General features: G+C 53.2%; 1 protein-coding gene across 17 annotated transcripts in view; it reads left to right on the forward strand.

The window, feature by feature from the left end:
• The first annotated feature begins 503 nt into the window (after nucleotides 1-503).
• Mta1 (metastasis associated 1) overlaps nucleotides 504-13,667 on the forward strand; it is a 38,959-nt gene continuing 25,795 nt past the window's right edge. For 10 of the 17 annotated variants that reach the window (NR_157249.1, NR_157251.1, NR_157250.1 and 7 more), the window contains exon 1: nucleotides 534-701. Coding sequence is in view for 10 of the 17 variants with exons in the window: in NM_001364620.1 (NP_001351549.1) it covers nucleotides 674-701 (28 nt within the window). In the remaining 7 variants the exon portion in view is untranslated. Of the gene's footprint in view, nucleotides 702-2,625; nucleotides 2,694-2,790; nucleotides 2,867-13,667 lie in introns of those variants that run through there. The other 7 variants (XR_003949980.1, XR_001780412.2, XM_006515418.2 and 4 more) reach the window with 2 other exon arrangements.

A 13,667-nucleotide genomic window follows, 5' to 3' on the forward strand; every position in this document is an offset into this window, starting at 1 on the left:
CAAGTATCATTCCGGAGGGGTCGCAGGAGGGCCATCAATGATGTGGAGGGCCAGCCACTCTAGGCGGGTTGCAGGAGTGCGTCCCAGGGACGCAGGGTGTGGGCCTGCCGAGGAGGACCACCTGGGGATGCCAAGGGCCACTCCAGCAGTGGCTTCGAAGGACCTCCAAGGGATGAGCAGCTGACCCAGGGATGCCGAGGACCACTTTGGAGAGGATGCAGGAGGGCCACTCGGGATGCCAGGGCCACGAAAGCGTGGGGCTCCGGATGGCCACCCGGGGATGCTGAGAGCCAGGCAGGAGGGGTCGTGGGAGGGCGATCCGGGGATGCCGAGGACCAGGCGAGCTAAGGGCTCAGAAGGGCCACTCGGCCAGGGGCACGCGGGCCGGCGCGGCGCGGGGTCGGGTAACGGCCCGCGCGGTGGGCGGCGGCGCCCGAGGCCCCTCCCCGCCGCCCGCGGCCGCTCCTCCTCTTCCTCTCCCGCCCGCGCCGCGGCCCTCCCGTCCCTGCGCGGCCTCGGCGGCCTCGGAGGCGGCGGCGGCGGCGGCGGCGGAGCAGCGCGGTCCCTTTAAACCGCCCGCCGGCGCCCCCGCGCCCGCCCCCGCCCCGGCCCGCGCCCGGCCCGCCGCCCGCGCTCGCGCCCCGCGCCCCGCGGCCCCGCCGCCGGCCCGGACATGGCCGCCAACATGTACAGGGTCGGAGGTAAGGCCCCGCCACGGCCTTTATGCGCCGCGGGCCCACCGCCCGCGCCTCCCGGCCCCGCCGCGGCCTCCGCGCCTCCCCCACGCCGCCCTCGCGCGCGGCCCGCGCCCCTCCCCCCCGTCCCGCCCCCGTCGCGCTCGCGCCCCGCCCGCGAGGCTCGGTTCTGGTCTCCGGTGCTCGTCCCGGCCCAAAATGGCCCCTGGGCTGCCGGTGCCGGGGCGCGCGCGCGCGGGGCGCCGAGCGGCGCTGGGAGGGGGCTATGCCCACCTGTTGGGGACCGGGGGTGGCCCGCGGGACGCAGGCGGAGTAGCGGCGAGTGGCCAGGGTGGCCAGGGCATCCCGGGGGCCGGCGGGCCCGGCGGCGGGAGGCCTGGGCCTGGGTCCGGGCCGGAGCCCCTGAGCAGGAGCACGTGCCTCTGGAGCTCTGGCTGCGGTCCCGCGAGCAGGAGTTTCGGGGTCTGGGGGGCAAGCGGTCTCCTCAGGGGGCCGTGCAGGGCCCGCTAGGTGTGCAGGCACCGTGAGTCCTGTTGCAGGGGCCACGAGCCCGTCCCAGCCGAGGGCTTTCCTTAGCAGGGATTCCTGGGGGGGAGGGTTGGCTACAGCAGGGGGCCTACATCCCAAGTGCAGGTCTGAATCACCCCAAACTTTTCTCTGCCTTACTGCTCACCCCTGCCTAGCAAGGAGGCACTTTCCTGGCCTTTGGAAGGCCAGAGGTCCCTACTGACCTGGGGCCATGAGAGCCTGTCTGCCCGGGCTGGTCCCCCAGTTGTTGGGCCCTGGGAAGAAGCCCTTTGCCCAGTTTGTGTATGTGTGTGTGTGACCAGGATACTCCGGAATGGCCTTGCACACATCCAGGCCATGCTGACCCTTATAGTTATCCCATAGCCTTCTTCTGCTCTCTCTCTGGACTTGGAGACCCTCCTGGTCACAGCCTAAATGTGGATGAGTCTGCTGCTGTCCCCCACTAGCAAACTTGGGCTTTGCTGTGAGAGTGTGCTTGAGTGCAAGACCACCCCGAAACACCCATCAACCACTCCTACGGAAGACCCCGACCCCTGAGTGCCTAGGTCATTTCCTTCCATCTCACACCAGCGGGACCCAGCCAGCTCAGTTCTGTGGCTTGGGGCACAGGGGTGCAGCTATCTCCACACGGATGGCTCATCCTCCCACAGCAGGCCTCCCACAGCAGGGGCCTCTCAGGGAATCCCTGATCTCACACCTTTGCTCTCTGCCAGGACCTGCCACAGGTCATACAGCCTGGGGTCATATGAGGAGGGGCTGGTCTGTGAGGATTCAGCCTTGCCAGCCCCAGAGGGAGTGGGCCAGGTCACTGGATGCTATAGGCTTACTGGCCTGCTTTCCAGGGCAGAGGCTAGCTCCTGGCTCCCCAGGGGGCCCCCTTCCAGGTGTTGCCCCTTATTCTGCCCAGTGAACCATTTTTGCAAGGATCCCCCTTCCTGTTCACCATGGTTCCTGCTGATATGGCTGCTGCTTCCTCGGGTTCTACCTCTAGTTCCCTCATTTCAGAGGTTCTCCTTTGCCCGTGAAAGGCTCCCATTATCCTGGTCCCTGACCCTGCTCTCTATCTGGACTTGGAGCCCCTCCTCCTGGTCACAGACTAAATGTGGATGAATCTCTTCCCCCACTAGCAAAACTGGGCTCTGCTGAGAGTGTGCTGGAGTGGAAGACCACCCTGAAACACCCATCACCACTCCTGTATGACCCTGACCCCTGGGCCACCTCCACCCCCCACCCCTCCTGGTTCTCATGGTTTCTGGCCCATGATGGCATGTCATATGCTGAAGAAATGAATAAATAGCATGAATAAATAGCAAAAGAGTGAAGGTCTGGGCTCCTGCATCTGACTCAGGCAGTGGGAGGTGGTGAGAGCGTGGAAGGTGGTCTGCAGGGCACTGAGGTCTCAGCCCGTTTCCAAGAGTCCCACAGCTGCCTGCCTGGCGGAGGGGCTATAGCCAAGGCCCTAGCAATCTGGTGAGGTCCTAGACTGGCTCATCTGTACCTGTTTCCCCACGGCGTGGCTAGAGATCCATCCCTGTTTTCATCCTGTGTCCTATATCTGCTCCTCCAGGACATAGCTGGTATCCTGGAGTGTCTGAGGCCCCATGAGGATAGGTGGCTGGACCCTGAGCCTGTGTGTCAAGCAAGTATGTATGACTAAGGAGTAGGGATAGGTCTGTGTTCCTATGTATATGTTGGCTGCCAAGCGTGGTCTGGGGTACCATCTGTATTGCCTGTAGTGCTTTGCAGGGTAGTGGTCCCCAGAGGGTATCCATGGCAGGTGAAGGGTCAGCCCCTAAAGGACTTTTTGGATAGGGAACTCTAGTGCCATCCTGGGAGCCCCAGCACGGCCTTGCAATGGTGCTCTGGGTGGTGGCTGTTGGCTTCCTGCCCCAGTCACTGCTTGCCAGATTCTCAGGCCCCCAGATGAGAGAGGACACACTGTGGCTCCCTGAGCAGGCCTTGGTTCAGTCTGTTGTCTGGGCTCTGGCCCCCTGGGAAATGTGTTCTGAATAGTGGCTGGTGGAGACCTAGGTTGGGGTATCTCTGCCCCCACCCCACCCCCTTCTTGGCACACGTGTCAGGTTTAAGTTTCAGGAAAACTGCCTTGCCCCAGTGTCCCAACTGTGAAGGCATGTGGACAGGAAAGATTGGGATTTGCAGCACAATGTTTGGGCGTCCTGTACTCCCTGGCAAGCTTGTCTGGAAGACGTGTTAGGGTGGGTTAGGCCGGTGAAAGTATGGGGGAGGAGGTTGCAGGAGCCCCAGAACACTTGGGCCAAGAGGTCAGCCAGGGTGGAAAGATAGACTGCATCTTAAGAGGTGGGCTTGCCAGGCTCCTGCCAGCGCCTGAGAGCAGGGGTGGGTGTTGGGTGAGGGTTTGAGAGGCTGTCCCTACTGAGAGCTTGGATTAAGGCTGAGGACATCCTAGGGCAGGCACCTGTGTTTCTTACCTGTGTGTCTGTTGTAAAATTAGGTGGCATTTTTGAACAGAGGAACAGAGATTGCTTTGAGTCTCCCCACGTCACAGCTGCTTCTACGTGGGAGCTTTTTTTTTTTTTTTTTTCTTTTGGTTTTTTTGGAACTCACTTTGTAGACCAGGCTGGCCTCAAACTCAGAAATCCACCTGCCTCTGCCTCCCAAGTGCTGGGATTAAAGGCGTGCACCACCTCCACCTGGCTACGTGGGAGCTTTTTGTCTTTAATTGAAGGGCTATGGCCATTCCCTTTGCAGTATTTTTTTCCTCTCACCGCGAGAAGTTTAACCCGTATTCTTTTGAGTGGCTTTGTGCTTGTGGAACGTTACAGGAAGCAACAGCCTGCAGGCCACAGACACATCACAGCTGCCCCTGCCCTGACTTGTGTGGTGTTTCCTATGCCCAGAGCCAGCCTCTTGGTTTCCTACCTTGGGTTTTCATTTATATCATCATTTGTATTTAATCCTGGTAATAGACACTTTTGTTTTCTGCTTCAGTAGGGTTTTTTTTAATTTTTTTCTAGAATTATATATCTTATGTATGAGTACAGTGTAGCTAGCTGTCTTCAGACACACCAGAAGAGGGCATCAGATCCCATTACAGATGGTTGTGAGAGCCACCACGTGGTTGCTGGGATTTGAACTCAGGACCTCTGGAAGGGCAGTCAGTGCTCTTAACCGCTGAGCCGTCTCTCCTGTCCTTATTTTGGTGTTTTGAGACAGGATTTCTCTGTGTAGCTCTGACTGTCCCGGCACTCACTCTGTAGACCAGGCTGGCCCAGAACTCAGGGATATACTTGCCTAGAGTCAGGAAGCAGGGGCCAAGTCATTAGGAGCCATGCTAAACAGGAAGGGTGGTTGGAGTGCTGGTATTAAAGGCATGTGCCACCATGGCCTGGCCAATTGAAACTTTTGGACTAAAATATTCCCATGATTGAAAATTCTAGAGTTGTGAGGGAATACCTATACTGTGAGCAATGTGCCAATTTGAGGAGCCCGGTGGAGGCTTCTGGGCTCTGCCCAGTTCTTTGCCACAGCACTTGTAAGGAAAAGCCCACAAGTTTTGACCTTAAGCCTGCATCTTTAGCAGTTGTAGAAGTAGGCCAGGCCCAAGGCTGCAGCCTGTCTGTGGAGCAGCATGGGACCTCTCAGCCTCTGAAGCCATTGAGCCATCATCTGTGCTGAAGGCTGCCGGGCAGAGGCCTCCCCATCCTGTTTAGCCTACTAAGCGTGGCTAGCCTGCCCCCTTGTGGGGCCAGAGGTGGGTTGTGTGTCTGCTATTGGCTTTCTGAATTATTTTGAGAAGGAACATTTTAGCATTAAACTCCCGTATTAGCAACAACTAAAACAGAAGTAAATGGTCCAGAGAAGCAGCTCTCGTGGTTAAATCCCAGAACACGAAGCTTCCCTCTGTACTGGCGCCGACCTGCAGGGACCTCCACGACTGACTGTCCCTGAGCAGGGTCCTGGTGCCCCATGAAGCAGGATTTCACTCGGACGTGGCATAAGGGATGCCAGGGTGAGTTCCTGGGACAGGCATAGGCCCCTCTGTCCCTGGTTGGCACTACTGAACACCTGGGTACTCCTGGCCAGACATCAAGCTTGGTCCTGCCTGACTGGGGCCGGCCAGTTGCTCCTCATCCTTGTCCTGTCCCAGCATGCACTCTGCTTCAAACCTGTGTTCTCAGGACATTTAAGGTCACACGCAGAAAGCATCTTTCCTTGCTTCTGGGCCTTTATAGAGTTCCCCAGGGTGCCCACAGAGAGTGATGCAGTGGGGCTCCCTTAACGGCACTAGGCAAAGTCTTTGTGGACCTCATATCAGCGGGCGTGTGGAGGAGGGCTGCTGGGATTGCTTTTATGGGAGGGGACCTGGGAAAGGCTCTGGCTCTGGACATTAGCATATAAGATAATGTCAGATGTGGTCCTGAGCAGATCTGATCTACTTACAGCCACTTAGGGAACCTGTTACCCAGTGTCCTGCCCTCAGCCCCTGCTGTGCCCACAGGGCCCTGGTGGCCTAAAGTCTTTGTGTGTGCTCCACCCCCGGCTATTCCACTTCACCCCCCCCCCCCCAGGGGCCTTCAGGACTTGGGAGTCAGGGTCTGCTCCTGAGATCTAGGGAGACTCTAAGGTTCATATTTAGGGTCCACAACTGCAGGGTGCTGCTGCAGTTCAGGAGGTTCACAGGCAAGTCTGCTGTGTGCAGGGGTAGCGTGTGATATCCTGAAGAACCAGGGTCAGAGGCAAGGTGTGGGTTACTCGTATGGTAGGGGAGTTCTCAGTGTACCCCACACCCACTTAGGAAATGAACCACAAGGCCATTTTTCATTGGTCAGCAGAATCCAAAACAATCTGTTGGTTCATCCCCGGGGCTCCGTGTGGCCTTCCTGGGCCGTTTGGCTTCTTGTGCACACTGGGTGCCACTGCTGGGGGTTATTGGTCATTTGTTCTTGCAGGTAGGGTCTTGGCCTCTTCCCCATTTTAGATTTTGCGGGGCCAGTGAGATGGTCGTTCCCTGTACTGGCTGCCCTCCAAGGTCATGACTATGTTACCAGAGGCCTTCTGAAGTAGAGTGGAGGCCAGGCTGAGCTAGAAGACTCAGGTGCTGGCTGGGTGACAGGACGATGGCCAGGATGAAGTCTAGTGCCCCTAGAGGTGGAGGCTTCAGCTTACAGGAGTGCCTAGGTCGTCAGGCAAGAGGAGTGCATGGGAGACCCGAGGCCTTAGCATGCATGTGGCTCCCGCAGGATCCACCTCTGAGCAGTCTGTCCGTAAACTGGGAATGGACCCTGCAGGGTTGATGCTGTTGCAGATGTTGCTACCCTCTGTGTCAGAAGGGAGGGGGAGGGGTCTAAGGACCCATAGGGACCTTGGCTTTTGACTGGGAGTACAGAGTCCATGTTTGGTCAGTATCTATGGTAACAGTAGGGGGTGTGGGCTCTGGCGCCCACCCACCAGCCAGGCCAGCTGCCCCTGAACTCCTGAGTTTATTTGATCCTCTTGCCTCAGCCTTCTAAGTGCTAGGACTGCAGGTGTGCACCGTACCCAGTTAGGTCTGTGCTTTTTGGCAAATGTCACTACAGATATTTAGGACATTCCCATAATCTACACATTTCTGAGTCTTCTTTGCTGGGAAGTCTCCCTTCTCTTAACTACTCCTGAACTCTGTACCCCAGAGTGTCTGTCTCATAGATGGGACCATCCTTTAAGATGGCTGCTTTACCACTCTGGATTGGCTTTCTCTTCTGAGGAGTGCTCCTCTCTGGGCGTGTCACTGTGAATCCCCAGTCCATGAACTTCATGTGGACTTCAAGGTGAAAAACAACAGACATGGGTTCTTACTTCTCCTGAGTAAAAATGTATGATTGTACAGTGAGCTCAGGAGTTCAAGGGCACCTGGTCTGGCTAACAGCCCTTGTTTCCCGCACCCCCCCCCCACCCCCGCCCAGAGGCACCAGAACCCACACTCGTGTGCCTTGCAGTGGTGTGGCGGGTGTGCAGGGTGCCCTTACTGTTTTAATTGGAGCTCCCTGGTGAATGGTGTCCGCTTCTCATGAGTTCTTATTGCCATCTGTATGCTGTCCTTTCCCTGCTGTGTGTTCTGTTTGTTTGGTTCTTTGAGACTGGGTCTTGCTATTTAGTGCACTGTACTGGTAATCTTCATGCCTCTGCTGTGTGGGATTAAGTGGCTACCATGGTCTGCTGTTTGATTTTTGTTTGTGTGTGTGTGTGTGTGTGTGTGTGTGTGTGTGTGTGTGTGTGTGTGTGTTTAGACAGAGACTCTAAGTGTCCCTGATTGTCCTGGAACTCCCTGTTTGACCAGGCTGGCTTTGGATTCAGAGATTGACTCACCTGCCTCTGCCTCTTAGCACTGGGATTAAAGGCGTAAACATCCATTGCCTGGCCTTTCCCTGGTGTTTAAATTGGATTGTGTTCTTACTGTCATGGACTGTGAGGTGATTATTTATATATCTTATTATTTTGTGATGTGGAAGACTAACCAAGGGTCTGCTTATACTGGATAAGGGCTGTTCCACCATACCCCAGCCCCTTGAGTTGGTTTATATTCTGCATTTCAGACCTCAGAGGACAGAGGTTGTGTGCTTTGTGCGTGTCTCTTAGAACCCAAGATCACAAAGTCTTTATCCTTTTTTATTACATAATCCTTAAAAGTTTGCGTTTGACTTTGGTGTCCATCTTGTTAGTTTCTTTGTGAGGGTTAAGGGCCTTTGTACTTTAATGCTTGTGTCCAGTTCTCCCCACTGGGTCACCTTGACAGCAGTGAGGATGTGGGATGCTGGTATTGGGTTGGTCGACCCGACCGTACAGTTGTTCGGTGATCATCTGGCAGCTTTTGTCAGTGCAAGTCTTGGCCTGGAGCTTACTGTAGTGTTGGGAGGGATTTTGCTGGTGCGAGCCCTCCCTCCAGCTTTGCTCTTTACAGAACAGTGCCTTCTGTCCTGGTTCCTGGCTTCCCTGTCAAAGCCTTGTTGGGCTTTGTTTGTTTGATTTCTCGCTGTGTAGCCCTGGCTGTCCTGAATTCTCTTGTAGACCAGGCCTCAACCTCACAGAGACCTGCCTGCCTCTGCCTAGGAGTACTGGAATAGAGCAGCGTGTCACCAAGCCTGCTCTTGGTTGGTTGGTTGGTTGGTTGGCTGGCTTTCTGGTTTGGTTTTGGTTTTTCGAGACAGGGTTTCTCTGTGTAGCCCTTGTCATCCTGAAACTCACTGTGTAGATCAGGTTAACCTCAGACTCAGAGATCTGCCTGCCTCTGCCTCTGCCTCCCGTGCTAGGATTAAAGATGTGTTCGACGACTTCCCTGACTGTTGCTGATTTTTTTTTACTGTGTAGTATTTTACATTTATTTATGTAAAACACAGGTGTGTGTGTGTGTGTGTGTGTGTGTGTGTGTTGTGGGATGTGCATGCGTGCCAAAGCACACATGTGGACAACTTAGGGGAGCCTGTTCTTTCCCTTCGACCATCTGGTTTCTGGGAAAATGAGGTCAGGTTGTAGGGTTTGACTGTGAGTGTTCTTAGTTGCTGGCCCTGGCTTGTTGATTTCTACAAAGCAAACAAGTTAGTGAGATTTGGATGACCCTGGCTGATGGCAGGGCCTCTTGGAGACTGGCAAACTGCATTGGCAAACGGTACTGCCTAGGTTTGTGTGACTCACGATCTAAGAATGGCGTTTACATTTTTATGTGGTTGAGGGGGAAAAAAATCACAAGAATACTTTGTGACATGAGATTATATGAAATTCAAATTGCTTTACCCATAAATAAAGTTTTATTGGAACATGGCCACAGAAGCTCCAGTGTGGCTGGTTCCGAGCCACACCGAGGAGCCTGTCTTCCCAGGCACAGAACAGACCACTGAGGCTTTGCCATCAAACATGGGGTGGGGCTGTCACAAAGCAGCCATCCAGGTCTCCATGGACCACTGGTTGGGCATGCTGTGATTAAATAGAGCTCTAATGCCCTCTGCCTGGAGACCACGCAGACCTGTAGCTGGGGGGCTCAGTTCCACCAGATCCCCACACTTCACAGGCTAGTTGTGCATCCATGGCTGTAGCCTGTGCTCCTGACTGAGAGCTTTGGATCAAGGCTCCCATGACACTCTTCAGGTTCAGTTAATTTGTTGGAGCAGCTTGCAGGGGTAAACACTTGTCCTGTTTGCTGCCCCATTACAAAGGACACAAGCACACAGATGAAGAGCTGGAAGTCCCAACCCCTGATCCTGCCTGGTCTTTCAGTAGTTAGCTCTGTGCTTGGCAATGCCCTGTGTGTGTGTGTGTGTGTGTGTGTGTGTGTGTGTGTTAACCATCTCACGGGTGTCCTGTGATGTGCTGGGTACCAGAGAGCCTCAGGTATATGGGTCTATGGGTCTCCTGTGTTAGTCAACTTTTTACTGCTTTCACAATTTGAGACTACCAGTTTACAAGGAAGAGAGTTTATCTTGGCTGACAGTTTCTGAGGTTTCAGTCTGTCAGTTGTGTTGCTGTTGGACCTGTGACACAGCAAAGCATTTGAGTAGAAATGTAAGATGTCACAGAACTGGGCATTTTACAGCGACTTGGAGCATTAAAAGCACAAAACAGGAAAGGCACACAGGCCCTGCCCCCAACACTGCCAAGCTGGGGACCAAGCCTTTCTGAGCATGGGTCTGTGGAGGCACCCCATATCTTATAATTGCACATGCAAAGAACACTCTTATCTCTGTGAAGGTCCCAAGGCTTTTTAGAAGCCATGTGCCAGGAAGTGAGGATGGAGACCACGTATGCATTTCCTTTGTCAACAGTATCACAGTAGCTGTTGCTTTTGTGTGTGCCTGACACAGCAGGTCCTAGGAACACAGTGGCCTTACTATTTTGAGCCCAGGTGTGTGCTGTGAATATACTTGTACTTAGGGACTTTGTGGTTTTAAGGCAGTGGCAAATAATGCCACTAGTCATTGATTACCTCAAATGGTATAGTCTTGCCTGATATCCAGGACTATCACTGTGGGAGGAGTACGGTGTATGTTGGCTTTACAGTATCGTCAACTTGAAGCAGAATGGTCAGAACAATAAAAAAATGTAGAGGGAGAATCTCATACCAAAGGAGCCTCCTCAGTAAGTGAGGATATGTTAGATATGTCAGATATGTCAGATATGTTAGATATGTCAGATATGTTAGATATGTCAGATATGTTAGATATGTCAGATATGTCAGATATGTTAGATATGTCAGATATATCAGATATGTCAGATATATCAGAAGGGAGGTTGAAGCAGTGCACTTGGCCGCTGCTGCTCAGCCATTGATTGGAGGCACCAGAAGAGGATGTGAGCCTCTGAGTTAGTCTGTAAGCTGGAAGTAGTTGGGAGAAAACTGGAGGTGCAAACAGGAGAGGAGTCTGCTAAGATGTGTGACGGTGCATGGGGCTGAAGGGAGCGGGGACTAGACAAGTGAAAAAATAAAATAAAAATCAAGACCCAGAAAGGCAGCCACACCTCACTGAGTTGGTGCCACAGACAGCGTGCTTCTGACTACAGGGCCTTGCTTGGCCATGATTCTGTGAACATTGTTAGAAGCAAGAAGGTGGACATGGCGATCGGTCCTTGAATACAGCTCAGCATGGTGACCTCCCAGTGCTTTTGGACCAGAATGGAAGATTCCCAAAACAAGACAAACCATTTAGAGTCACCATTAGTAAAGCAATGAATGGCTTAGATTTGGTTCTTGCTACATGCTTGGTAATGCTGTTAGTTCATTGTGATGTAATCTCGCTCAAGGCCACACAACATTTGTTTGCAATGCTTAGACTGTGTTAAGTTCACTCTTACTGGGGAGAAATAGAACTGGAGGTCTGAGCAGAAATAGTTCCTCCCTGGCAGAAGCTCGTGTCTGAGCCAGGAGTTGGCCCCAGCAGCCCCAGAGAGGTTGGCCTGTACAGTAGCCCTTGCTCTGAAGGGTGGGAGGCATTCCTTAGACTGCCCTCAGGACCCGTCCTTTGCTAGCAATGCTCAGGAGACTACAGTGCTGTTAAACCCAGTTACCTGCTTCTTGACTAGAAGGGTGCGCCGCACTAGCCGTGGCTAGCACGTGGTACTGATGACTGGGGACACACGTGGAGGTGGGCCTTGGAACCAGGACTGTTACTGGAGTGTGGTCACATGTCTGTGAGTGACCACTTTCTCAGTCTCCGTCCCTTCGGGAGTCAAGTCGACACCATGCAGCCTCAGCCGTGGATCCATGTTAGTACCAAGGATGGTTGTCATGGCCAGAGCCACTCCCAGGACTGTGTGCACAGCCTGGCGTGCAGGGAGAGCGCTCGCTTTGGACATCTTCAGGGAACAGGTCCATGGAAAAGCACACAGCAGGCTCCGCAGCAACTGCGTCTGCTCTGCTCAGATCGGTGTCTGCACACACAGTCCATGCTTGCTATCCCATTGAGGGTTCGAGCAGAGCAGTACCCCTGAGCTGTTGTCACCCCTAAACCTCTTATCGAGAGTTCGAGCAGAGCAGTACCCCTGAGCTGTTGTCACCCTCTAAACCACTTGTTTTTTCATTGATCCATCTGGCCAGTTTTTAAATTTTTTATTTCAATAAAACATTTGGAAGTTTTGCTGTGCCTGTGTGTTTCGCTCGGTTCAGGCTTTACCTGCCTGCCTAAATTGTACCTTGTGGGTCAGCAGAGATGTGTCAGTCTCTACTGTAGTTTATGCGTGGCTTTTACAGTCCTGTTTTAATTGTGTGTCAGTGTGTGGGTATGTATGTGCATGAGCGCAGGTACCGTGGCGGCCAGAGGAAGCCATCTGATCCTTGGGCTGGAATTAGGGGCATTTATTCATCCCTGTGGGTTTGGGAGCAGTACGTATTAACCTATTAACTGCCGAGCCGTCCCTACTGTTTATACTTTTATAATACACACCCTATCACTGTGTGTGTGTGTGTGTGGTGTGAGAAAACGAGGCTCTCACAGTCCACCACCAATGAACTGCCATTGTTGGAAGGCCTGCATCACTGTCTTCCACGGGTGTAGGAGGCTCTCTGCTCCTGAGCGAGCTGTACGGGTTTGTGTTCTAGGCAGTTGGTTTGTTCAGCAAAGTTGTTGAGTAGCTGGCACAGATGGAGCAATGGCCTCCGTGATGTTCTCCCTCCTCACAGCGCTCCTGTCGTGGCGGGTGGTTTTCTATAGCTTTTCTCTTTTATTAATGTTTTAGTCTCATTTTAGTTTCTTTGTTTTCTATGTTCTGTGTTCTTGGTTTTCTTCACGCTAGAGTGTAACGTGCACTTAGCACACTTCCTGCTGGGCAGGTACCTCTGAGGTTTGGAAGAGGCATGGAGTTGGGTCACTGCTGCCACTGAGCGTGTCCTCTGGTAGTACGACCCCCTTCCCTCGCCACTGCCTGTTCCCTGCTCTCGGATGTCTGTGTGCTCGCCCTGAGAGGAGCTAGCTCAGTGCCTGCTGCTCAGGGTCATCCTGGGTGCCCTGCTTGTTTGCCTGCTCTTTTTTTGGGAGGCCTTTGATTTTATTCCAGTTTTTGGCAAGTATGAATAATTTAGGGTTAATTTGCTATGATTTGTAAACATGAAATTTTAGACTGTTGATGCCTTTTTTTTTTTTTTTTTCTTTTTGAGACAGGGTTTCTCTGTGTAGCCCTGGCTGTCCTGGAACTCAGAAATCCGCCTGCCTTTGCCTCCCAAGTGCTGAGATTAAAGGCGTGCGCCACCATGCCTTTTTAAAAAAACTAGTTTTATTAAGAAATTACCCAGATTGCCGGTGGTGGCGCACGCCTTTAATCCCAGCACTAGGGAGGCAGAGGCAGGCGGATTTCTGAGTTTGAGGCCAGCCTGGTCTACAGAGTGAGTTCCAGGACAGCCAGGGCTACACAGAGAAACCCTGTCTCGAAAAACAAACAAACAAACAAACAAACAAACAAACAAGAACTTGTCCAGATTGATGAAATGTATCAGGTTGTTCCAAGAGGGCCTACATCTAAGCCCAGAGATTTCCCCCAATCCTGTACCCTTTGCTTCTGGGGCCTTGCTTTTTCTTAGAGACCCTTCAGCCTTTCGAGCACTAGCTGTTGGAGTAGTAAGGGTGTGGTTGACCTGTTGGTAGTTGGCACAGGCTCAGGAAGCAATATGGTAACAGGCCTGTGCCTGCGAGAGTACCTGAGCCAGGAGCTGCAGTTTCTGACTGTCCAGGAGGAACCTTCTAGTCAGCTCAGTTAAGGAGGGGTTCATTGCCAAGGAGTTCCAGCCTGACAGGATGATAATCTGTCATGCTCTCTGCACTGGGACTCCCGGAGCCTTGGGTAGTAGGGTGATCTGAACTGTCCAGACAGTCTGCCAGCTTTCAAAAGTGTTCATGTCTATCTGTAGAGCTAGAGAGAGGTTTTGAAGCCATATAGCTTCACCAAAATGCTAAAGTTTATACTGACCTGATAGTTCCAGGGGACCTTGTAGGGTCATGTGGCAGC

Source organism: Mus musculus, chromosome 12, assembly GCF_000001635.26.
Source record: "Mus musculus strain C57BL/6J chromosome 12, GRCm38.p6 C57BL/6J".
In the NCBI taxonomy this organism is placed as follows: Eukaryota; Metazoa; Chordata; class Mammalia; order Rodentia; family Muridae; genus Mus; species Mus musculus.